The sequence below is a fragment of the Urocampus carinirostris genome, chromosome 10 (assembly GCF_059441175.1).
Source record: "Urocampus carinirostris isolate Australia breed hairy pipefish chromosome 10, RoL_Ucar_1.0, whole genome shotgun sequence".
Taxonomy (NCBI): domain Eukaryota; kingdom Metazoa; phylum Chordata; class Actinopteri; order Syngnathiformes; family Syngnathidae; genus Urocampus; species Urocampus carinirostris.
The window spans coordinates 37,457,688-37,484,663 of record NC_142358.1 but is presented as its reverse complement, the minus strand read 5'-3'; the positions used below and the strand labels follow the sequence as shown (position 1 = coordinate 37,484,663).

The 26,976-nt window shown below is 41.7% G+C and overlaps 1 protein-coding gene and 1 pseudogene across 1 annotated transcript; one reads left to right on the top strand and one right to left on the bottom strand.

Moving 5' to 3' along the window:
* dixdc1a (DIX domain containing 1a) lies at positions 1–26,756 on the top strand. Its single transcript, XM_088345367.1, has 15 exons — positions 1–486; positions 9,995–10,146; positions 11,408–11,553; positions 11,676–11,765; positions 13,703–13,756; positions 13,832–13,882; positions 16,973–17,077; positions 17,184–17,237; positions 17,309–17,389; positions 19,253–19,312; positions 19,373–19,531; positions 21,874–21,940; positions 22,070–22,178; positions 23,770–23,878; positions 26,386–26,756. Exons 1-15 carry the CDS (start codon positions 464–466, stop codon positions 26,467–26,469), a joined length of 1,344 nt encoding a protein of 447 aa, XP_088201493.1. The 5' UTR covers positions 1–463; the 3' UTR covers positions 26,470–26,756.
* LOC148358866 (U2 spliceosomal RNA) lies at positions 21,509–21,684 on the bottom strand (annotated as a pseudogene).
* Positions 26,757–26,976: the final 220 nt, after the last annotated feature.

Genomic DNA, 26,976 nt, shown 5'->3' with positions numbered 1-26,976 from the left:
GGGGGAGGGGGTAAACACACCCAGACGGAAAAAGCGCCATGTCCGTCCCCACACCGACAGAGAAGAAGGAATAACAAAGCCACCGAAAAAGAAAAAGGAGGACAAGAGAACCCATGCAAATGCGTGTCTGCAGACACAAAAAATGCATTGTGTGCGTTTGCAGGCGTAGCGCTGTGACTGGTGGCGCTCAGTACTAGCAATCTCTCTCCTGTCTATGATCCCCCTTTGCAGCTTAGCAGCGTCCAGCCAGCGAGGCAAGGAGCGTTTAAAATTTTGGGATTTGGATGAATATGAGAGGATTTGAATCACGTTGCCGCCGAAGCCATTGCTGTTTTTTCCCACGGTGTGTTTGAAAAGGCGCATATTGGTCCGGTTTGCTTCGCTCTTGAGAACCGCTTGCTGCTATGGTCCTGGCTGGGAATCAGGGCATCACCCGGACGCCAGGCTCCGGCTGACCACAGCTATGGGAGCCAAGCAGATGAAATGGTAAGCGAATTTGTCTCTACGCCCCTGTCCTCACGAGCTGCTATATTGTTAGCATCCCAAAATATACACCCATCCTTTCTGTCACCGATGGATCGCAGTGACAGTGACGTCTTATATATGCCCCTTTATGGTACGCTACGGTTGTGGGTGTGTCCCACTGAGGTCGGATGCTATTGCCATAGCAACCACCCCTCGTTTGCCTCATAGTGTGTACGCTTCCATTTTGAAAGAACACGTTGTTCAGTGAGAAGGATGGATGGATGGATGGATGGATGGATGGATGGATGGATGGATGGATGGATGGATAGATGGGCAATTTAATAGATAGATGGATGGATAGATAGATAGAAAGATAGATAGATACTTTATTCATCCCCGCAGGGAAATTCACAATGATACGACTAAAACATTCTTACGACTGAAAATCTCATCTTATCTCATCTCATTAGCCGTACCGCTTATCCTCATTGGGGTCGCAGGGGACTGAAAATTATTTCATTATTAAATGCTACTTCTAAAAATTATGATAGCACTGATTATTAAAGGGACAGTTTTGTGTAGTGCAACATAAAACTGTCATGAACCAGGAACGGAGACGGGAACCCAATTGCGTTAGTTTTATTTGAAAAAAGATGTAAGCTGGGACCCCCAATCAAGTGATTGTAGATTGTGGGGAGCAGGTTGCTCGGGACGCGGAAGTGGCACTTCTCTGGCGAGCGATAGCGGTGTCGAAGAGGGAAAAGCAGGTCGGGTTACCGGGGCGCAGGAGCAGAGACGTGATCAGAGTTCGTAATAGTGGTCGTAGGCAGGCGGCAGGCAAAACAAGTGTAGTCCGGTTCGGAAATGGGTCGAAAACCAAGAATCACGTAGAAAACAGGTTATAACGTGGACAAAGTTGGACGGGAACGCTCACTGAGTGAAACACAACAGCTCGCAACGATCTGACAAAGTTTGAACTGAAGTCAGGGCTTAAGAAGGGTGTGGCCACCAATCAGCTTGTCCGGGCTGTTGGCGCCAATCAAGCTGCCACAGGTGTTACAAATAGGGTAATCATGACAAAAACAAATGCTAAAAAAGCACAATGAAAAATACATACTATGGAGACTCAAAGGTTCACAATTTTTCTTCTCACTCTTCTCCCTATGGAGGATTATCAATGCAGAAAATGGAAATATCTCATTTGTGTGATTTCTCAGTTTTACTTCATCTGTTGTAATTTATTCACTGACAAAAAATGTTTAAATGCCTTATTTGTTTCATAAATATTTCAAATCAGCAGCTAGCAATACGCCATTCAGGTGTTTTTAATTTTTTTTTATGTCTTTTAAGCAAATGCGGAAAATACTCTTTACTTTTTTATATTTTTCTTCATTTATTTCTGTGTTGCTGTTACAGTCTTTCAGTTTTTGGCAGCAAGTTTTTATTTGGGTGCAACCCTACTTACTGCTTTACATATGCTAAATTTTGTGTAATTATTATTAAATGGGGCAGCTCAGCAGCACAGTGGTTAGCAGGTGTGCAGCACAGTTCTTAGATCATGGGATCAAACCTTCCTGTTGATTAGGTGACAGGAAAAACTTCCTGTCAAACCTTGCATGTTCTCCCCGTGCTTGCGTGGGTTTCCTCCGGGCACTCCGGTTTCCTCCCACATTCTAAATACATTTAAATCGTCCCTGAGTATGAATGAGCGAGTGAGTTGTCTGTCTCTGTGTGCCCTGCAACTGGCAACCAGTTCAGGGTGTCCTCTGCCAACTGCCCGAGCATAGCTCGGATGGGCTCCGGCACCCCCGCGGCCCTACTGAGGATAAGCGGTGCAGATAATAGATGGATGCATATTATTAAGTGTTCTGTCTTGGCTAGCTAAAACACGTTTCCCTACACTATCCAAGAAAATGCATAACATATTAATGTAAATATTCTACTGCCACTGAACCACGCATATGGGTGCATAAATTGGGGATTTTATCTTGGAGACTATATAAAAACTTCTCATTATTCCCACGTGATAATCACATGAAAGCAGGAGTTCAGAATAATCACATGATGTATAACAGTCATCTACTATTAAACCAGAAGAGAATTGTCTTTATTGTCATAGATAACAACGTAGTGATCATTCTTTACAACAGGAATAAATGTGGCACACCAGGATAAACATGTAATAAATACTTTAGAGGCAAAATAAAATAGAAAATAAAGTGTTTACAAGGTAGTGGTCATAGACTTGCCTGACTTGTTTGGCCCTTAATACCAAGGAGTCTGGAAGGGCTGCACTTATTATTGCATACTACACTGTTATTACACCATCCCCTGATCTAAAACTAAAATGAGGGCAAGGAAAAACTCAAAAACCTTCAAGTCAAGTCATGTTTTTTGTATGTACCTTAATCACAACTAGTCTCAGAAGGCTGCACAGACCACAGACTATTTGTCAAGGTCCAGAACAGGAAACGGGAATGGAGAACCCAATCGCGTAACGTACTCAGAGTTTATTAGGGAGCGGAGGAATGCTGTCTCATAGAGTGGTTTGCCCTGAATCCTGATTGGATAGATTCAAAAAGATTGTTCTCGGATATAAAATTTGAATATTGCAGTAATGTAACTTTATTACTGTATTACTCCAATGCCAAATATGCTAATAAAATACTAAAGTGGATTGAAGTCCGAACAAAAGAGTTGTCAAAATCAAATGGATCAGGCCAAAAATAAAACAGGATCAAACACAGGAAAATTCACAGAACTAGGCATTTCACACCGAGTTTAACAGGAGTCTTGCAGACGCTCTGACAACCAACGGCTCAAAGGACCGCGTTTAAGTACTCCCAGTGAGCAATCTGTCAATGCGTGTCAGCCGGGGTCCATGGGCGGGGCCAATTGGGCACCGTGGCAACCGTGACAGAACCTGGTGCCACACGGCTGGGACCAATTGGGCGCCATGGCAACCGTGACACTATTACAAACTAAAGACTATTATGACACCATCCCCTGATCTAAAACCTACATGAGGGCAAGGTAAAACTCAAAAACCTCAACATGAGAAAAATTAAGAAACCTTGAGAAGGGACCGCATACGAGGTAATCGTGCAAAGACATTTAGCAGAAACACTGTGGAATTGTAAGAGTAAAGAAATAAAATATGAACTTCTTTTTCCTATAGATAACGGAGAAGGTTATCTGCTACCTCACCGTGGTCAAGGAGTTTGTGTGTCCCAATGATCCTGGTAGCTATGATGTCTGGTGGGCTTCTTGTAAGGTCCCCTATGACAGACATATGCAAACACATACATAGTGTTACGGACCAGAAACGGACACAGGACCCAATAGCGCTCGTTTTCTCAGTTTTTATTAATAAAGAGTGAGAGCAGGGCTTGCGTCCACGATCCGATGGCTGACGGACAAGGGGAGCAGGCGATGCAGAAGTGGCACTTGCATGTATGCGAGAAGGATCGGAGAAGGGCGGGAATTACAAGTCGCTGGCCGGGACTGAAGAGCAAAGGCGGTGTCAAGTTTGGAAACGAGGTCGGCAACAGGAGGCAGGCAGGTAACGGGGCAAAACAGGTCAGGTAACAGGCAGGCAGAACGGGGCGAAGTCAGGTCCGGAAACAGGTTGGCAATGAAGATCAGGCAGAGGAAAGCAGGGCAGGAACAGAGTCTGACAAAAAGGCTTACTGAGCTGGTGGCAACAGTTCGCATAACGATCTGACGGCTTCCTCTTGGAGGCCGGGGGTTTAAAAAGAGTGCATCAGCCAATCAGCTGTCCGGGCTGTTAAGCAGTCGCAGGTACTCTGAATCGGCATTCATGACAGAACCCCCCCCTCAAAGGACGCGCTTTTTCCAGGCCGGTCAGAGAGCAGAACATGATTTTCTAAGTTGTGTTGATGACTCTCTATAAGGCTCTTCTGTCTGCTGTGTTTTTAGCATACCACCACAATGCCGTGATCCAATATGCTCTGTACTGTGGCTCTTTAGGACACCAGCAGCTTCCAAAGTATAAAAAATTCAGTCAACCCCCCAAACCAATCCCAAAATCCAAACTAGCGCAGTCACACTTTTTTCACCCCGTCACACGCTGATGCCGATCTGCCGCTAATCTCATGTAAATCCTAATCTGGAATTAAAGGTCGCCGATTTCTCCCCAGTCCCGTCGCGCTTCGTTGTAGCCAAGATGCCTGCCGTTTTAAAATACGTTTATTTATCGAGAAGCTGCGAGGAGGTGGGATAGGCGGTACACAGGGCGGTTCAGGTGGTGATTGAAGGTATCTTGAAGGTATCTTGAAGGTGTCATCGTGTCATCAGCTCAGAAGGAGATTAGATGGAGACTTCATGCCATGAGCGCCTTTGGAGAAACACTCGGTGTAATCACTGTAGCTTCTGATAAGGGACTCGCTCAGTGGATGGCTTTTTTGGGTAGGGGCTGACCTGGTGCTTTACTCCGATGAATATTTAGAAATATTTTTGGGTATTGCTAGGCAGATTTCATTCAGTAGGGCGCATTATAATCGAGGTTTGAAGCGTTACTGAAAAACAGTATTCAGATACAGTTACGAAATATTTTATTTTAAAGGTTTCTTTCTTTCTTTCTTTTTTTTTTCCATGATTCTTTCTTTCTTTCTTTCTTTCTTTCTTTCCTTCTTTCTTTCTTTCTTTCTTTCTTTCTTTTGTTCTTTCCCTCTTTCGTTCTTTCTTTCTCTCTTTCTTTCTTTCTTCCCTTGTTTTTTGGTTTCTTTCTTTCTAACTTTTTTTCTGTCCATCTGTCTGTCTGTCTGTCTGTCTTCTTTCTTTCTTTCTTTCTTTCTTTCTTTCTTTCTTTCTTTCTTTCTTTCTTTCTTTCTTTCTTTCTTTCTTTCTTTCTTTCTTTCTTTCTTTCTTTCTTTCTTTTGTTCTTTTTTTATTTCTTTCCTTGTTTGTTTGTTTCTGACACCCGAGTGTTTCTAGTATATAATCCGCCATCTTTCAGGACCTGTGTTTGGGTCTCCCGCAGATTACAACGTCAACCCCCCACAACTGTGTTAAAAGAGCAACTTAATAATATCCATCCATCCATTATCTGCAGCGCTTATCCTCAGTAGGGTCGCGGGGGTGCTGGAGCCCATTCCAGCTATCTTCAGGCAGTGGGCAGGGGACACCCTGAACTGGTTGCCAGCCAGTTGCAGGGCACACAGGGACAGATAACTCGCTCATTCACACCGAGGGACAATTTGGACCGGCCAATTAACCTGACATGCATGTTTTTGGAATGTGGGAGGAAACCGGAGGGCCCGGAGGAAACCCACGCAAGCACGGGGAGAACATACAAACTCCACACAGGAAGGCTGGTAACTGCATTTGAACCCATGACCTCAGTACTGTGCTGCACACGCGCTAACCACTGCGCTGCCGTGCTGCTCAACATAATAATAATGGATAAAAAAAGATAATGGAACAAAACATGCACACAAAGCTATATAGTAAAAGCTAGAGCTCTTGTTAGTGATAGGAATGAGTGGAGAGGTGTTGTAAAAGGAAAGTGGGATGTTTAGACACGTTTTAAGGGATGGGCAGGGCACCTGTATGATGCGGCAGGGGTAAACCAGCGAAAGGTGTCTGGCCCTGCTGTTGAAGAGAAGAGTGTGTTGTGTCACCCTGACCCGAGTGACATGGCCGCTTTCGCGTGTACCGTTTTATCTAGAGGGACGAAAGCATGAACGACTTAGGTGCCGAGGTGCTTAACTTGTTTGGGTGTTTGGGCGTTTGGGTTAGCTATCGTCCCAAAATATTGGTTTTATCTACTTTTTCCTTTTTTCTTCTCTTTGTTTTTGTTTATGTGTTTGTCTTACTGTCGGTCACCCCTCTTGAGGGATATGACCAGGGTAGGTAGTTGTGGTGCCAGCTGCGGCTTGTTGAAGGATTGTCTTCCCTTCTATTTAAGCTCAGGGCTCTCACTCTCCCTGTGTCAGTCCGTCAACGAACCTCTGCCCCACAAGACGTGGGTGTTGACTCTGTCCGGTTTCCTGCCTGTGTTTCCTGTCTGGTATCGTTCCCGTCTATTTTTGTCCTGTTTATTATTGACATCCAGTTTCGTTCCCGTCTAGTTTGTCCTGTTAATTTTGATATCCTGTTATGATATCAACCCTGTCTGTCCCGTTCTGTCCGGTATCGACCCCATCTGTCCTATATCTGCTCGGGCAATTGGTATCGATCTCATCGGCCTCTGGCTTAACGTGCATGACTACCCCATTTCCCTTAAAATAAAAGGCTTGTGTGAGAAACATCACGCATTTGGGTTCTCCTCCTGTTCCGGTTCATGACATAGATAGATAGATAGATAGATAGACAACAGCAACCATTTCTATCAATGGGGTCTCGTTTTTGCGTACAAAGCCCATTTTAGAATGTAAGTAATGCAATTTGCTTAGCAAGCAACTCTAAAAATAAAATGAATTCTCTTTAGATTTAGAATAAATATATTTGATTCAACTAATGCAATGCCTCTAGAACGTTCTGTGGTTTTATCCTTCACAACACAAAAGCTCGGAAATCTCTCTCTGTTTTGTTTAGCCTGGGGAATAAGGTCAGTTTAGATTCTCGAACGCCCACTTCCCCCAGACATATCTCAGTTCACAATTTTCATTCACTTCATCTTATTTCTGTCAAAACAGAGGAAAGCAACAATGACAGCTCGCTTTCCCAACTCAAGCCGAGTGGACATGTGCTAAATGCGACCACCGCTAACGTCAAGGAACGTCGTGACTCACGAGTCGGCTAAAATATGCCAAGAATTTTCCGCGTCATGCATGCAGTGATCATGTTGCATATTTTGTATGAGATATTTTCAAGTCCAGACAGGGAATTCTGAGTAAATGAACAAGTTGCGTTCCTATGCTGGCGATATAACCTAATTAGCGTTGCTAAGATCGGAATCGATCGGAAAGGATTATTTTCATAAGTACTGTATTTTCCGCACTATAAGGCGCAGCGGGTTATAGGGCGCACCCCCAAAAAATAGTTTTTGGTCCTATATTTTCCATACATAAGGCGCACCGGATTATAAGGCGCTACAATGGGAACGTCGACAAAACAGTCAGATAGTTCAGTCAAACTGATTACCCCCTTAACATTCCCAAAGCTTGCAAAGAAGCAAATACGTGTCTCAGACATGTACGGAAACAGTGTCTGTACGATGTCACCAATCACTCAAATGCATCCTTCCAAATATCATTCGGAAGGTTAAAGTCTTGGGATCGGGGTTCTTTACTGTGCATATGACAATAAACACTTTGAATTGAATTTAGTTTAAAAAAAATCACAGAAACATCAAGCTCGTTCTAAAACAAGATACCGGGAAAATATAAAGCCACATAGCTCACCTAAGTTCTCTTGCAGCCATCACGTTCAATAATGATACGTAACCATGGTCTTCTTACAACCGTGAGTGTTGTAAATCTAGGAGAGTAAAATATTTACAAATACAGACTAGTAAAACATGTTTTCTCCATGCCGTAGAGCAACCAAACTTGTGATTCACATTTTTTTGATCAATTGCAGGCTTTGTTTTGCCCCGCTTTAGCCTATGCAAGCATGTAAATGCTAAAAAGGATCCTCCCCCTTTACCTCCGAATAACTTTAGCCAATAGTGATCGATTCAAATGATGATTGACACATTGGTTAGCCAATGAAACGCCGGTATATAAATCCCATCATACACCGCGTACTACTTCAAGTTCGGAGGAAAATCTAGTCGGCGGCCGCTTGCCTTAGTTGCAAGACTTTGCGACTTAATATTGATCCATATATAAGGCGCACTGTATTATAAGGCGCGTGGTCAGCTTTTGAAAAAACTAAAGGCTTTTAGGTGTGCTATACAGTGCGGAAAATACGGTAATTAATCAGTCAATTATTTTTTCAATGAATTGGATTTCTTAAAGAGGATTTTTATCTCCTCCCCTTTACTCAAATATTGAAATTTTAGACACAGAAAAATATTGTTTGATATTATATAATAATAATTTAAAATGAAAACAATTAAAAAATGTTCGTCAATTAACTTGAAAACGAACAAAAAAAACATACACATTTATGCTATGCACCTCAAAATATGTAAGATGCTCTTTTTCTTATCTGAACATCTTTATATATTTTGACTTATCGTACAAAACAAAAAAGAAAGAGCGATACAATTCATTTTAGGAGTAACAAATTTTTTTAATCCACAAAAAATATATCAAAAATGTAAACCCGCTTTTCAAAATGTCAAGAAATTATATTATATTTATATTATATTTAAATATTGTCACGGGAGGACCGGACCAGAACGTAGGCAGGAGGCAGGAAGGATGAACTCATTCCCGTTAACGATCCGTACTTTTATTTAGCAAAATAAAAGTCGTCCAACACTCGAGGACAAAACAAACAAAAACAGGCTTTACAGGCAAACAGGAACTCAGACTAAAAATACTCACAAAACAGGTTTTACTCAAAACGTGCAAACACAGATTTCCTCCAGACAGACAGAACAGAATAATGCAGAACAGAAATGAACCAGCACCCACAATATCCACAACCCACCCTTAAGAAGCACACACGCCAATTAGCTGATCTACTACAGCCCAGGGGGCGGGGCCAGCTGGTCGCCACGGCGACCATGCTGGACACGACAAATATGATAAACAATCCTAATTAGAAAATTGATTGCTTGCTTTCTCTTTTTTTCTTTCTTTGTTTGTTTCTTCCTTTCTTGCTTGCTTGCTTTCTCTCTCTCCTTTTCTTTCTTTGTTTCTTTCTTCTTCTCTTTCTTTCTCTCTTTCTTTCTTTGTTTCTTTGTTTCTTTCTTTTTTCCTTGTTTCTTTCTTCCTTTCTTTCGTTCCTTCTTTCTTTTTTCTTTCTTTCCTTGTTTGTTTGTTTCTGTCTTTTTCTGTCTGTCCTTCTTCCTTACTTTCTTTCCTTGTTTGTTTCTTTCTTTCTCTCTTTCTTTCTCTCTTTCTTTATTTATTTGTTTCTCTCTTTCTTTCTTACAGAGCAATTCTTTACCCTAATTCCAACTATTGCAACTTAAAAGTATAATAATGAGATAGTAACAACATGGTCGTTTTTATTTTAGAAAAAAATATGTGTAACTTTGTAGCACTTCATGCTAATCAGCACAAAAAAGTTCTGAAATTCAAAAATGTGGGTTATCCTTTTTCAACATAGATATAAAAACAACCACTAGGAGGAACTTAATGATACATACTGTCACTTTAAGCTTTCAAATTAAGGCCGGGGCCTCAAACTATCATCCTGCTGACTGTAATTGGTCCCCGGTTTGCAAGTTGGAGACCCCTGCTCTAAAGCAAACAACGGATCTGCTACCGTATCTAAAAACGGAAACATTTGCCACCGTCTACCCAGATGGCTTTTATTCCTCATTTCCGTGGCCCCTGGAGAGCCGTCCCAAACTTATATCGACGTTTTACGCTCGCGGGTCTATTTATGGCGGCTCATCTGGCGTGAGGCGCAAACAGTCAGTGCCTCAGCTTGCCATCTGTTACAGCCTCAGCTCGGCCAGCCCCGTACGCTCGCCCAAAGAGGAATATGCCGTCAACCGGTCGGGAGAACACCGAACCGTCCTGGGTCAGCCCGGGGAGCAGGGGGCAGTACTGAGCAGTGAAGGATCGGAACCGACGGAAAAGAAACACCTCGCAGGTTGGTTGTGTATGTGTTGTGGCCAGTGTTCCCTCTAAGCTGCGTGCGTGCGCAATTGCGCACTGCTCGCACATTCTCAGCGCACAAGAAAATCTAGCCAGCGCACAAAAATCAGGGCTCAAAATTACTAATTAAGAAGCGACTTAGGTCAAAGTTACAGTGCATGAAGGTAAAAATACACGGATTCCCCTGACGTTGTGTCCTAAATGCGGTATTTTGAAGTCGAGTCGAAGTAGAACGAAGTTGAGTAAAGTTAGTAGAGTTGGTCGAGAACCGGCTTCTTCGGCTCGGCTCACTAAAAATGAACCGGCTCTTTCGGGTCCTAAACGGCTCTTCAGGTTGTTTTTGATTCTTTAATCCCAACATGATCAAATATTAAGTAAAATTATGCACAAAATGACTTAAAGGAAGGGGGGAATAGAACAAAAAAGAAAAAAATACCAAAATGAAAAAGTAGTGAAAAGCTGAGAAAAAAAGAAACAAAAGGAAGAGAAAAAAAGAAGGAAAAAAATTAGAAACAAAGCCAGGAAAAAAGAAAAGGAAGAAATGTAGGAAAAAAGTAAATAGAGAACAAAAAGAAAAAAGTAACAGCTCGGAAAAAATAAACACAATGAGATTTCTTTTAAAAGAATTTTTTTTTAAAAAGTAGAAAAAAACACCGAAAAAAGAATAAAAAGTTTGTGTTGCATTCAAATAATTTCCAATTATTGTTTGATAATTAATTATCTTGCCACACTTGGGATTATGGTGGCTCACTGTTGTTTCAAGCGTTGCTCACCGACTTTGTGTGAACGCTCGGATCCGTAAGGAAAATTACAGGGAACATTGGTTGTGGCCCACAGCTGTTAAACATGCAGCACGCGGGACTGCATAGGTTTTCAATTTGGCCAGAAAGTATATTTTCAATACTAAGATAGTGACTTTATTTTAGTCTACAGAATCGCTAATACAAAAGTTTGGTTCTTTTGATCGGCGCTGAATTTCTTTCTTTGAAGGTACTACAAAATTTGAAAAACGGGCCTTAAAAGTGTCAGAACCAGAACAGATGGTAGACCCAAACGCGTAACGTAAACTTTATTGCGGAAGCTGAGAAGTCAGGTAAGGGAAAGTTTAAATTTGTGATATTTTCTGCAAATGGGGTAAGATTTTATTCCTTTGTTGTTTAGTTTAGATACATGCTAGACGGCTAAATGCTAAATTAGCTCTTGTTAGCCATTCGGATGTAAACTATATACTCAAGTGAAAGCTTCTGTGATTTCAGAGGAGGCGTCACTCTGTGGGATGTGCCCCTCTCTTGGTTACAATGTACCAGATGAAGAGAAGTCCTGGGAGGAGCAGTTGGAAGTCCACCAGGAGCATCTGGAGAAGGAAATGCTGGAAGCCAGGAGGATGGTGTTCCGCCTACAGGTAAAACTACATATTTTCCCAAAGAGGAGCCATAGTAGTTTTTAAGAAGTCCTTGAACGCCACACAAAATTATGAAATGTTTTTAGATCATAAAGCACCAAATTCTTGTGTTTGTCCAACAGGCGTTACTCCTCAATGGCTCCCTCCCTGAAGATGACCTGGGTGGATCCGTGAGCTTCGGAGACATCCGGGCAAACGGCGAGCAGCAGCTGGTATATTTACCCGACCTAAATAAATCTAAATTATCTGTTAAATCTCACTTTTGTAGCGTTAACAATGAGTACATTTTCAAGGTAATAATCTGATGGAAACGAAATATTGCCAGTATTTTGATTATCTAAAGTTAAAAGCGCACAATATGCCGATTAAGGTCTTCATCCGACTGCGAGTATTGTTTTGTATATTACTAGAATGGCTTTCAAAATTCAAGAACAGTATTTAATGAATTAAGTCATCTCAGATTTTTCGTATTATGTTAAATAAGATATGATCTCCGAGCCTTTATGTTACCTGTGGTGTTCCACAGGGCTCAGTACTTGGCCCCCTCTTTTAAGTGTTTATGTGCTTACGCTCCGTGATATTACTCGCAAGTATAATATTAGTTACCATTGCTTTGCAGAGGACGCCCAACATTAGATTGAATTGAGGAAAATGTATTTATAGATACTCATTGGTAATGTATAGTGAGGCATGGAAAGAGTTGGTCAGACACCCTCTGGAAGGAAATCGGACTGGCTGGAGATGAAAGAAGGCTTTGTTGACCCAGCTTAAGTTGGCTGGAGGGAGATTTAATTGAATTGTGCCAGAGCCACAAGATGATTATCTTTCAGAAATGTGCCAAAAGGTCCAAAGCTTCCCAAGGAACATATGGTGATGATAACACCAGCCGTTCCTATGGGCAATCATCCAAGATCTGTTCCAGGTGCCAACCCTTTTGGATTCAGATTTATTACTCTTTCTCTGTCAGTAAGGGTGCAAAAATTCTAATAGCCCACGCAAAATAGAATTCCTAAGGAGGTCCGCAGGGGCCACAACATACTTTTATATCAACACAAACCTTCCTTTCGGATTTAATACTGTCACATTTTAAAACAAACCCATCACATTCGAGTAATCTGATTGCTTGTGCATGCGCAGTTTCCCATATCCCGGGATACTTTTATGCCCCAAAACTGTCACGGTTGCCATGGCACCCAATAGTCCCGCCCTTGTGGCGCCAGCTGCAGCTTGCTGACTGATTGGCTTTCAATTTGTTTCTGATCCCGACCACGTTTTTGCTCTTCTATCCCGGCTACTGACCCGTTTTTCCGTTCCCGACACCGCCATCGCTCGCAACGGAAGTCCGCGTTCAGAGCGGCCTGCTTCCAGTGTCCAGCAATCCCCAGATCGTGGGCGCAACCCTTTCTCCTTCCTCCAATAAAACTTGTGAGAAACGTTCCGTGAGTAGGTCCTGTTTCCGTTCTGGTCCTGACAAAAGCACTGCGGGACTTGTAATACAGATAATAATGATACTCGCTAAAAAGCATCATGTGTATTGGTCGATTTCTCCTTAGACATTAGCGTTTTATGTTCTGCCCCACAATAAAAATGCCACAGTCGTGTCTATTCCTATATAGTGTAAGTCTATGCTTTTGGCTATCCTATGTAGAAGTTTGCGTAAAGATGTCACTCTTGCTTCGTCCTTGTAATCAGAATACCTGCAAACACCATGTACAGTATACGGGGTTATTCATTGGGATTAGTCTAGAAATGTCAGATCCAAAACAGATACAGGACCCAAACGCGTGATGTTCTCACACAAGCCTTTATTTTACGAGAAATAGGGAGTCACGCACGTTAGCTAGCCGGTCTGGCGTGGAAAGACCGGAAGCCAGAGACCGACGAGATTGATAACACATCAGGATATCAAAAATAAACAGGAGAAACTAGACGGGAACAAAAACTGAAGTAACTAGCAAACAGGACAAAAACAGACGGAAACAAAACTGGAACCAGAAATTAAACAGTACAAAAATAAACGGGAACAATACCGGACTGGAGATACCACAACCATGACGAGAAATCCGATATTCTGTTTCTAACCGGAGTATTACCTTCATGCAAACGTAGTCACTGTCTAATTTGGATGCTTAACTGTTTCCCTCTGTAGGCTCTCACACGAAGCCGCTTGGACCAAAGCACGGAGGAGGCCCTTGATCTCAAAGTATGCCAAGAGTATATCATCAACTTATTTACTGCCTTGTTTTAAAACTTTTTTCTTCATTTGTTCGACTCATAGCGGGAACTTCTGAGACACAAACAGGATGTTCGCCATATTCAGGCTATCAAGGTAAAGGAAGTTGTTCTTTTTAGTGATAAGGGGGGGTTGCCACTGATTTTTTTAAAAGGTGTTTTGTGAACGTTTTTACATTCAATCCACACAATAAAAATAGAGCTGTTTTCTTCATATTCAATGCTCGTTTACGTACAGACGCTGCCCTACTTACTAACGAGATTTCGGACGATCGTTCGTAAGTTGAATTTGCTCGTAAGTTGCTTCAGTGCTATATTTTGTATGTTTATATAAGTATCTTTAAGGCTTGTATAAGTAACCTGTATTGTTTTGTACTAAAAAATAAACATTTCATAAAATAATATGCTCTATAAAGATAAATAAAGTTGAGTTTAACTTACTTTCGGAAGATGGGCTCCAAGAGGTCTACCTCTTTGGTAAAAAGTAACCGAATCAAAGCGTTCCGACCGATTTATCAACCGCATCAAGCTTTCTTATTTTATTTTTGTTTCAAAAGAAACGGCTCGCCTCTTCTTTAAACTTTACACCGAACATCTTGAATGGATGCACAAGATTTTAAACAATAAAAACGTCAATGTTCTTAGCACGCTAGAAATACAGTTTACGTAGTATGTTTACACACGAACTAGGAAGTAGAAGCTGGATTTTTTCTTCGGGGTGGAAGCTGGGTGACCTCTCACAGTACCACACGCCGGTAGTGGCGGAAAGAAGCACTACAGTAATGTCCTGTAAAAGGTGCACACAAAACAAAATGTAACTTACAGCAATGTCTGGATATTTTTCCGCATCCCCAAAAAAATGTTCGCATCTACCGTCGAATGGTCGTAAGTAGGGGAGCGTCTGTATAATGATTTTATTCTATCCAGTTCCATACATATTTATACTGTGTTTTTCTACTAGTAAATTAACAATCTGTCACGGTTGCCATGGCACCCAATTGGCCCCATACGTGTGTCACGGTTGCGGTGGCGCCCAGTTGGCCCCGCCCGTGTGGAGGCAGCTGCAGCTTTTTGACGGATTGGCTCCTTGTCAGTATTTAAACTCTATCCTGTCAGTCCCCTTTTGTCGGTCCGCCTGCGAATCTGTTTTTACACGGCAAGCCCTTTTTTTGCCTGTCCCATTTTTTGCTCCTGTTTGTCTCCCGCTACGATCTGTTTTGATATCGACCACGTCTGCTCTCCCGTCCCGAATTACGACCTGTTTTGATCTCAACCACGTCTGTTCTCCCGTCCCGAATAACGATCCATTTTTGATCTCAACCACGTCTACTCTCCTCTCCTGGCTTTCGACTTGTTTACGATCCCGATCACGTTTTTGCTCTTCTATCCCGGCTACTGACCCATTTTTTCCGTTCCCGACACCACCATCGCTCACCACGGAAGTCCCACTTCCGCGTTGAAAGTGACCTGCTCCCCGCGACGGGCGATCACCGGATCGCGCGTGCAATCCTTTCCCTTCTTCCCAATAAAACTGTGAGAAACGTTACGCGAGTGGGTCCTGTTTCCGCTCTGGTCCTGACACAATCACTCTAATATATATATATATATATATATATATATATATATATATATATATATATATATATATATATATTAAATTTTATATTTTTAGATTTTATTTTATATTATATTTTAATGGGTAAGACTAGATACGTATTGGTACCCTATTTGATCAACTACTCCGTGTTTTGCTCAGTGTTTTATCCATTATTAATCGTTTTAATGCATAGAAAGTAAATTGGCAAAAACACAAAAGACTTATTCTTTATAGCCAAGGTATATTAGAGGAAGTTCATTTAGTTACAATATTTTAAATTAAAAAAAAAAAAACTACCAAATTAAAGTAAAAAATAACAGAAAATAAAAAAGTAAATATTACTTTCTAGTTAGTAATTGAGTGTGAAGAAATTATGAGTATTGATATCCTTAACTCCTCGACTAAAACAATTTTATATATTTCTGTTTAGATAACATAATACTGTCCTTATTAAAATCTGATTGCCATTTTTAAACGATGTTCTCCATCACAGCCAGGATTTGAACACGATTTTGCCCAAACTAATAATAGATAATGAATCATTCTTCATTCTCTGTATACCAAGAACATAACAAAAACTTAAACCACTTTAAACTTGGTGAAGGGGGGTGCAGTAACTGGTCAAACAATTTGATTTATTTGTGTTCATTATTACGTTTTGAATGATAATTTATTAATTAAATGTCAGGACCAGAACGGAGACAGGACCCACTTGCGTTACGTTTCTCTCAGTTGTATTGGAAGAAAAGAAAGGGTTGCTCCCACGATCCGGTGATCGCTGGGCGCGGGAAGCAGGTCGCTCTGAACGCGGAAGTGGGACTTCCGTGGCGAGCGACGGCGGTGTCGGGAACGAAAAAACGGGTCAGTATCCGGGACAGGAGAGCAAAAACGTGGTCGTAAGCGAGTCGTAAGCCAGGAAAGGAGAGTAGACGTGGTCAGGGACAAAAAAGGTCGAAAGCCGGAACCAGAAATGAAATGAAATGATCTGCATTTATATAGCGCTTTTCAAGTAAAGACTTCCCTTTACAGTGTGCTTCACATTTCCCAACAGCGGCCGTGCAGCCACGTAAGGCGCTAACCTGCTTTTTGGGGGTATTAGGGGTTAAGTGTCTTACCCAAGGACACTTCGATATGTAACAAGGAGGAGCCGGGATTCGAACTGCGATCTCTTGATCCCAAGACGAGCGCTCTACCTCCTGAGCCACTGCCGCCCCAGAGAGTAGACGTGGTCTGGATCAAAAACGGGTTGAAGCCAGGGAACAGACAGGAGCAAAAAACAGGTTGGAGTCAAGGTCGAAAAAAGGCCTGCCTAGTGTAAACTGAGGTTCGCGGACGGACTGACAACAGGGGACAGATAGGAGTGGGTTTAAATAGGGACAGAGAGCCAATCATGGTCCGAGGCAGTCGGCGCCAGAGGAGCGGGACAAGGGGAAGCATATCGGTAAATCAATTTTAAAGAAATAACCAAGAAAATATTACATTTTTCTCATATACTTTCGAAAAAAATATTGGAATATGGTATTCACAACTTGAACAATCAAAATTGGATTGAATCTCCTTGATTCAACCTTTTTTTTTTTTTTTAATTAGGAAGCCCTGCAGCAGCGATTGTCCGTGCAGGAGGACGTCGTTCTGCAGCTAAAGCAGGAGCTACTGAGGAGTAACATGGCCAAAGAAGAGCTCCAAGGGGAAAACGTGAGACAGTAGTACTAAGTGACATGCAATCTCCATTATATCATGATTATATCATGATAAATATTATTATATCATATATTCAATTCCGTCACTTCGCATTTTGCAGGCGGTGCTCAAAGACAAGCTGAGCGAACGCAACAAATTGCTCAGCGAGTACGAGGTAACGTTCTAAGGTAACCTCAAGGTGTGTTTTGCATATGCAGATAAGGTCTTTTTTTTCCGTTGCCATAGCAGCAACTCGGGAGGAAGGACAGGGTGCTGCAGAAGCAGGACGAGGCTCAGCACAAAGCATACGACGTTAGCCACAATCGGGTAATGGATGGAAAAGATACTGTATTTATGTCCGCTTCATGAGTTTTGTGTATTTGAAACAGGGATGCACGATTGTTATTTGTTTTCCAAACTGATAACTGGTAAAATCCTCCTTCTGGACACCAGGTCAAGTGATGTTTATTTGTGACGCCCTTAATCACAAGGAGTCTCAAAGTGCTGCACAGACCACAGATTAGTGCAAACTACAGACTATTATGACACCATCCCTGATCTAAAACCTACATGAGGGGAAGGGAAAACTCAAAACCTCTGTCAAGTCATTTTTATTTGTACAGCCCTTGATCACAAAGAGTCTCAAAGGGCAGTACAAACTACAGACTATTACCAACAACAGACTATTATGACACTATCCCCTAATCTAAAACCTACATGAGGGCAAGGAAAAACTCTAAAACCTCTGTCAAGACATGTTTATTTGTACAGCCCTTGATCACAAAGAGTCTCAAAGGGCAGTACAGACTACAGACTATTACCAACAACAGACTATTATGACACTATCCCCTGATCTAAAACCTACATGAGGGCAAGGAAAAACTCTAAAACCTCAACATGAGGAAAATGAAGAAACCTTGAGAAGGGACCGCACATGAGGTCATCCCCCTTCCAGGATGACCAGGCTGCAATGTATGTTGCAATAACAAATAATACACAGATATTGTCAACATAAAGTATAGCTCATTCAAAAGCTATAGAATAGAAGTGTCTTTTAAGTTTAGATTTAAATATTTCCACTGAGGTTGCATATAGAATCTCAGGGGGAAGAGCATTCCACAGCATTGGGGCCCGAATGGAGAACGCTCTCGAACCTGCGGATTTCTTCTTGGCTCTTGGGATCACTAGTAAAAACATTTGATGAAACTGCACACAGCTGGATTTTGAAGGTTATATGATAAGATGAGAAAGGAAGACCATCACTGGGAATGTACTGATACAAAAGGATACTGCAAATACTTCACTCAAATACGTGAATGAATATGATGTCCTATTATAACAACTAAAATGAGTAATGTGATTATCAAAGCAATGCTGTGATGTTCAAATAATAAACTTAATATAGCTGGAAAACTCATGTTATGGTGACAACATACTCAGTGGCCTATTTTAATAATTTAACAAACTCGAAAACTATCGTGCATCCATACCATAGTTTCAGAAATGGGAAATCGGGAGGTTTGTTTTCCGACTTGATTATTATTGTTATTATTATTATTTGAAAAGACAACAATAACATTCGTTTTTCAAACTACTTTATTGTTATTTTATGTTTACATGTGATTATTACATTATTATTATTTAATTATTCCAAATTTCCTGGTGTTCTTTAACATAGTCATATGTAGCACTCTTATTCGTCTGCTGCTCCCGAAGGAATGAGATCACGTGGAGTTTGAGATTATAATAATAATAATAATAATTTCCTTTGTATTGTCATTCTTTGAAACAATGTACACAGAACGAAATGTCGATACACCTGACCCGTTGTAGCGAGCCGATGCAGCCGCAGCCAACAGAGGGCGCCGCCATTTTACCAATGTTATAAGTCTTAGGTATGACTCGGCCGAGGCGCGAACCAGCGACTGCTGAGTCTGGATCAAAGCTTTTTCCGGTGCAGAACGGCGAAAAAGACGATGATAAAGACTATGGATAATTCGGCTACATTTTAATCGGCAAAAATTTAGGGACCCAAAAAAATTAAAAAAAATGACATTTTTAGAAATCGGTAGGTGTTGCTCTAAGATCGGTAGGCGGGAGAATCGTAGCCAAAGCGGTAGTCTCCTGACCAAATCGGTAGACTTAACAAGTGTGTGCATCCCTAATTCAAAATATTATCCTCAATATTAGTCATTCAGGAGTGAAGGTGGATACAGCAGCTCTCCGCCGGCCTTCCAGCACAGTGCACCCGTGAGTATTTTTCAGTTCCTGTCCATAACACAACCACCCTTTAATGGTTTGGTTTTGCAGGGTGAGGAGATGCAGCTGGTGAGGGAGGCCCTAAGAAGTTTGAGGGACAGTTTCTCCGGCCACGACCCCCAGCATCACACCCTGGACACCTTGGAGCAGGGCGTTTCCAGCCTCATGGAGCGTATGCACTCGGAAGCCCAGCGACGGCACAATAAAGGGGTAAGAAGATGAATGTCTATGTCACTTTAGCAAAAGTCCTGTTGACGGTTATTATGCATTTCCAAATGTAAATGGTCTGCATTTAAATAGCGCTTTTCAAGTCAATGAAGACCTTCCAAAGCGCTTTACAATATGCTTCACATTTACCCATTCACACACACACCAATAGCGGCCGTGCAGCCATGCAAAGCGCCAACCTGCTTATTGGGGGAATTAGGGATTCAGTGTCTTGCCCAAGGACACTTCGACATACATCACAGAGGAGCCGGGAATCAAACCTGGGACCGATTGAAGACGAGCACTCTATCTCCTGAGCTAATACCGCCCGGCCGCTACAGCATTATGAAATCAAAAAGTCCAATCATAAAATTGTAAGGTGTAAACTAAGTATTTTTTGTATCACCTTGAGATGGTTTTAATCGTTAAATGTGGTGTCTGTAACATCAAAATATTCTACTTGATGAAGCCATCTTCTGGCTGAAATTGTCAGATACAGGACCCAATCGCGTGACGATCTCACACAAGCCTTTTATTTTACGGGATATGGGGAGTCATGCACGTTAGAAAGCCGGTCTGGCGTGGAGGGACAGGAAGCCAGAGACCGACGAGACCGATTCCAATTGCCCGAGTTGATATCGGACAGATGGGGTCGATACCGGACAGGAAGTGACAGACAGGATGGATAACGGATCAGGATATCAAAAATTAACAGGAGAAACCAGACAGGGACAAAAACTGGAGAAAATAATAAACAGGACAAAAACAAAAAACTAAAGTGGAACCCAAAATTAAACAGGACAACAATAATCAGGAACAATACCGGACTGGAGATATCACAGGAAAACAGGACTGAGTCAGAACCCACGTCTTGTGGGGCAGAAGTTCGTTTGACGGGTTGACAGTGGAGCAAGAGAGCTCTGAGCTTTATATAAACAGAAAGTCAATCTCTCAACGAGCCGCAGCTGGCACCACACGGGAGGGGCCAATTGGGCGCCATGGCAACCGTGACACACACAGGCGGGGCCAATTGGGCACCACTGCAACCATGACAGAAATCAGCCTCTGTTAACCCCTCTTGTTTGGCACGTGCAGGTACGTGCTTCTCTTAGACGCGTTGAATAAACTCTTCTTGTTTAAACTGTTTGGGCTTGCATTTGGACTGTATTTGAAAAAGTCCTTTTCTTACTTTCACCATTTTCATCCTGGAAGAGAAGAAAACTTTAAGCATGCGAATGAAATCGCTTTCCTTCGGCCCAACCTCCCACCTCCTGCCTGTAACATGATAGAAGACAAAAGAAGATCGGCGTGATAAAAAACATATGATTCTGTACATCGTATTATTTCCTCATTTTATTAAAGAATCAAGTTACACATATTTCCAAACAGAAGAGCAGCTTCAGCGACAGACTGTCTCAGTCTTTTTCCACCGACAGACTGAGGAGATCATTTCTTCCACATGCCATGAGGCTCTTTAACTCCACCCGGGGGAGTAAAAGTCCACATTAAACCCCACCATCACATTTGATTATTACCCTATTCTTATTACATTGTATATTTTCCATAGCACTATTTAAGTACTGTATATCAACACGTTATATTGGGTATTTTGTATTCTATAGCTTGTATTTTATTATTTTATTTTATTAACACAAGGATACCGCTGGAAGTTTGAATTTCCCTACCGGGGTGAATAAATCTATCTATCTATCTATCTATCTATCGCCCCCAGGTGGAGTTAAAGAGCCTCATGGCATGAGTAAGAAATGATCTCTCAGTCAGTATTATTAATTAAAAGAAAAATAGTGCTAAATTATCTTTAAGGGGTTTTTAAGGGTTATTGATCTATCTTCGTTATTCATTATCCATTATCCGTTATCGGTCAGTTCATAATACGCTACAAAGCCTAGGAGCCGGGACACTTACTCTCAGCCAAAAGGCCAAGCTAAGGTCCTAGTCCTAAAGCCATGCTGCGATCATTGCGAATGCACCGTTCCCGGAGGTACTGCAATACCGGGCCGATGCGTGGAGTGGACAGAGCAAGCTCATATTCCATCTCCGAAATGCAAAAATCAAAGATGGTGACTTCATAGAAAGTACACAAAAGGGCCAAGCTAAGGACCTAGCACATCAAAGTCACCAAAAGGCTAAGCTAAGGTCAGGTCAGATGAAACGACATCTCTAAATGACAGGACCGTCCCAACCTGTTCCAGGTGCGGAATCTTGTTTTCTGTGTATGTAAATGGCAAAAAAAAATACAATAAATTAATAAAAATATAAACAGCAAAATGACCCTTTTTAATTTCAAGTTCAATCAATTTTCCTACGGTGCAATTGTCTCACAGGAGGACTTGAAAACGCCCGGCCGCAGAGCCGACTCTTCAGACCGAGACTCCTGGCCGCCTAGCTCAAGTGAGGCGCACTCAAATTTATCATCCCTCTTCATCTTTTTGGGTTTTTTTTTTCGGTTTGATCATTCTGCTGTGTCGGACACAAATAGCTGTGAGATGTTTTGAAAGCATTTTGTGTTTTTGTTTCCAGAAATGGCACACTCTCGAAGCAGCCCCGGGTTGGATGCTGCCGTGTACACAAAAGTACTTTACTTCACCGATCGCTCGCTCACTCCTTTCCTCATCAACATACCCAAAAGGTGAATATGCTCTGTTTTATATATATATATATATATATATATATATATATATATATATATATATATATATATATATATATATATATATATATATATATATATATATTGCCATGCTATATACTGTAGATCTAGTAGTATAGAGTATCTTATCTCTCTCTGTATCTCTCTCTCTCCCCCATTCACTATCTCTCTCTGTATCTCTTTTTAGCTATCTATCTCTCTCTTTGTCCATGTCTATATCTATCTCCATCTGTCTCTCTCTCTGTAGCTCTCTCTCTCCCTCTTTTTCTATCTCTCTCTATCTCTCTTTTTATCTATCTCTCTCTCTCTTCATCTATCTCCATCTCTCTGTAGCTCTCTCGCTCTTTCTCTCTCCCTCTTCCTCTAATCATCTATCTCTATCTCCATATATCTCTCTCCCTGTATCTCTCTCTCTGACTGTATCTCTCTTTCTCTCTCTGTATATCTCTCTTTATCTATTTATCTCTATATCCATGTTTTTATTTCTATCTCCATCTCTATCTTTTCTTGTCTCTCTGTATCTCTCTCTTTATCTATCTATCTTGCTCTCTCTTACTCTCTCTCTATGTATCTTTCTCTCTTTCTATCTCTATCTCTCTTTCCATCTTTCTCTGTCTCTCTGTCTTTCTCTATCTAGCTCTCTCTCTCTCTCCCTTTGTAACTCTCTCTCTCTGTCTCTCTCTCTCTAACTGTCTTTCTCCATCCGTCTCTCTCTGTCTTTCTCTCTCTTTCTCTCTCTCTGTATCTCTCTCTCTCTCTACATGTATATATATATATATATATATATATATATATATATATATATATATATATATATATATATGTATATGTATGTACATATACAGTAATCCCTCGGTTATCGCGGTTAATGGGGACCAAAACCACCCGCGGAAAGTGAAAATCCGCGAAGTAGCGACGCCCCTTCAAAAAAAGCTTAAAAAAAATATGTATTATTATAATTTTTTTCATTATTTTATTTGATTATTATTATTTTTTAGACCCGCAAAGCTCTGAACCCGCGAACGTGGAAACATGAAGTAGCGACGCCCCTTCGAAAATGCTTAAAAAAATATATATATATATATTATTATCTCATCTCATCTCATTAGCCGTACCGCTTATCCTCATTAGGGTCGCGGGGGGGCTGGAACCCATCTCCGGGCAGTGGGCAGGGGACACCCTGAACTGGTTGCCAGCCAATCGCAGGGCACACAGGGACAGACAACTCATTCGCTCATTCACACCTAGGGACAATTTGGACCGGCCAATTCACCTGAAATGCATGTTATTATAATTTTTTTAATTATTTTATTTTTTTATCATTATTATTTTTTAGACCCGCCAAGCTCTGAACCCGCGAACGTGGAACCGCGAAGTAGCGAGGTCCCACTGTATATATATCAAATCCTTCATAAAATGGAAAAGAACAATATAAAATAGATGGACGAAAGAAACATTGAAAATAAATCACATCAGTTGCGTGTGTAACTGTCCAGTATGAATTTTAGTGTGTTGCTACACAGCCTGCCCATGAACAACATGATTTCAATCTGGTACGCTGTCCTCACAGATTGGGTGAGGTGACGCTTGGAGACTTCAAGGTGGCCGTGGACCGGCAAGGCAGCTTCAGATACCACTTCAAAGCCCTCGACCCGGAATTTGGCACCGTGAAAGAAGAGGTCAGGGAAATTATAGAGCGATATGCTCGTTGAATGTTCATCCCGCTCAATTGAGCTTTGGTTTCTTGAATTCAACAAATTTGCCAAACGACACGGAATCATATTTTTGTTTCTGTATGCCGATATACACAGTAGACTCCCGTGATAAGACATGAACAAATTCACATTCCAAAGTGAAATTCCTGTAAAGTGGTGGATAGAAACCTATTTTAATGCGAAGGCAACGCTGTCTGAACCCCCGTGACCTTAGATAAAAAAACATAACAAAAATAACAACAGCATATAGCACGTACTACATAATGTGTATTATAAATGTAAAACAGAAATGTCGATGCGATGTCACGTGAGCTGGTACGTTAAGAGTAGCGGGTGGATGCAGAAAGGGGGAGATGGCAAAATTAAAAATGAAGCTGATTGTTAAACTTCCGCTCATGAGCATTGTCATTCCCTTAGAAGATGTTCCTGCTTTAATTGCCTCCTTATTTTTAATAATACTACCAATCATTGGTTGGTTACGGCTATGCAATTATGGGGCGGTTGTGACCTGTGTGCCTTCCTTATTCTTACTGAAAATCTTGAGCTTTAAATCCATGGTTAACATGTTTTAGCTTCTCCTTTTAGCATAACTTCAAGACATGAGACCTATAGTGAATGTCAGGACCAGAACGGAAACAGGACTCACTCTCATAACGTTTACCACAAGTTTTATTGAAGGAACGAGGAAGGGGTGCGCTGGACACAAGAAGAGGGTCGCTCTCATACTTGGATTGTGATCCGAACACGGAAGTGGATCTTCCGTGGCGATCGATGGCGGTTTCGGGGACGGAAAAAAACGGGTCGGTAGCTGGGACAGGAGAGCAAAAACGTGGTCTGCGTCGGAAGCGGGTCGTTAGCCAGAACGGGAGAGCAGACGTGATCGGGGTCTGAAACGAGTCGTAAGCCAAGACTGGAGAGTAGGCGTGATCGGGATCAAAACGGGTTCTAGCTTGAGACAAACGGGACAGGCGGGGGTCAGGGTCAAAATAAGCTTGCCTTGAACACACGGAGATTCGCAGATGAACTGACAAAAGGGGATTGACATGACAGGGTTTAAACAGTGGGGAAGCCATTCTGTCAACAAGCTCCAGCCGACGCCACACGGGCGGGGCCAATTGGGTGCCATGGCAACCGTTACAGTGAATATACGCAGTAGAGAAAATACAATATTGTATAGAGAAAGGTATAATAGGAGGTAATTCAGCTAGTACCGTATCAGCACTTTCATGATACAATAACGCAACCTGTAGCAGAACAGCATGACTTCGACCAAAAGCAGACAGGCATCATATCGACATAACTCGTCATACGCATGAAAACAGAAAAATTATTTGTTGTTAACGTCAAATCGTGGGAAAATACTGACTAGAGAGGTCCAAAAACATCTTATTCCACACTGTGAAGTGAAAAAGTTGTAAGTACTCTATTTTCCGCACTATAAAGTGCACCGGGTTGTAGGGCGCACCCCCAAAAAATATTTTTTGTTCCTATATTTTCCATACATAAGGCGCACCGGATTATAAGGCGCTACAATGGGAACGTCGACAAAACAGTCAGATAGTTCAGTCAAACTTATTCCCCCTTAACATTACGAAAGCCTGCAAAGAAGCAAATGCGTGTCTCAGACATGTACGGAAACAGTGTCTGTACGATGTCACCGATCACTCAAATGCATCGTTCCAAATATCATTCGGAAGGTTAAAGTCTTGGGATTCAAGAAATGCCAAACATTTCTTAGTTTCCATTTTATTTTTTGCTGGCGACTGTGTGGACAGCAAAGTAAGAATTTTATTGTGCAGGGAAACGGGGTTCTTTACAGTGCATATGACAATAAACACTTTGAATTGAATTTAGTTTAAAAATAGACTCATCACAGAAACATCAAGATCGTTCTAAAACAAGATACCGGGAAAATATAAAGCCGCATAGCTCACCTAAGTTCTCTTGCAGCCATCACGTTCAATAATGATACGCAACCATGGTCTTCCAGGAGAGTAAAATATTTACAAAGACAGAATAGTAAAAAATGTTTTCTCTATGCCGTAGTGCAACCCAACGTGTGATTCACATTCCTCTTTTTCAGCCAATTGCAGGCTTTGTTTCGCCCCTTTAGCCTATGCGAGCCTGTAAATGATAAAAAGGATCCGCCCCCTTTACCTCCGAATAACTTTAGCCAATAGTGACTGATTCAAATGATTGACACATTGGTTAGGAAATGAAACGCCGGCATATACATCCCAGCATACACCGCGGACTACTTCGCCTTCGGGAGAAAATCTAGTCGGCGGCTGCTTGCCTTAGTTGCAAGACTTTGCGACTTAATATTGATCCATATATAAGGCGCACTGTATTATAAGGCGCATGTTCAGCTTTTGAAAAAAATAAAGGCTTTTAGGTGCGCCTTATAGTGCGGAAAATACGGTAATATCCCGGGGGTGTCTGGCATGGTAACTTGACGATTTATTTTGCAGGTATTTCAGGATGGTGCTGTTGTCCCCGGCTGGGAAGGGAAGATTGTAGCCTGGGTGGAAGAAGACCACGGGGAGAGGAGGTAGAACCCTCCCCTCGTTTAGAAAACCGGGCCAGATCTTGACCAACCAATGGACTGAATCAAAGCGTCGCAATGCTTTATGTTCAAGAACGACACTTTTTACGCCTCATAAACATGGACAAGGAATCGCTTCATTCGGAAGTCATCGTCCTCGATAAAGAAAATAACTGTACCATTGATAAGACGAATGGATGTTCACTGCCATTTTGCACCGGATCGCCGAATAGTGACTATTTTCCCTTCTTCGCTTTCCGATCGTGTTTTAATAAACGTCAATTACTGCACGGATCATTTTGCCGTCAATTACTCCGGAGATTGACGGTAATGGCGGGGCCTGCTTGCAGCATCCATTACACCGACGCTCCATTAACAAACAAAGTCCGTTAATTGCTTTATGGAGAGGCACGTTTGCCGGAGTGACTCAGCCCACACGAGGACGGAATAATGTTGGAGCTTGGAGGTGATGTCACTTTTAATGGCAATGTTGCAGTAGCGTTGGTAAAATCTCAAA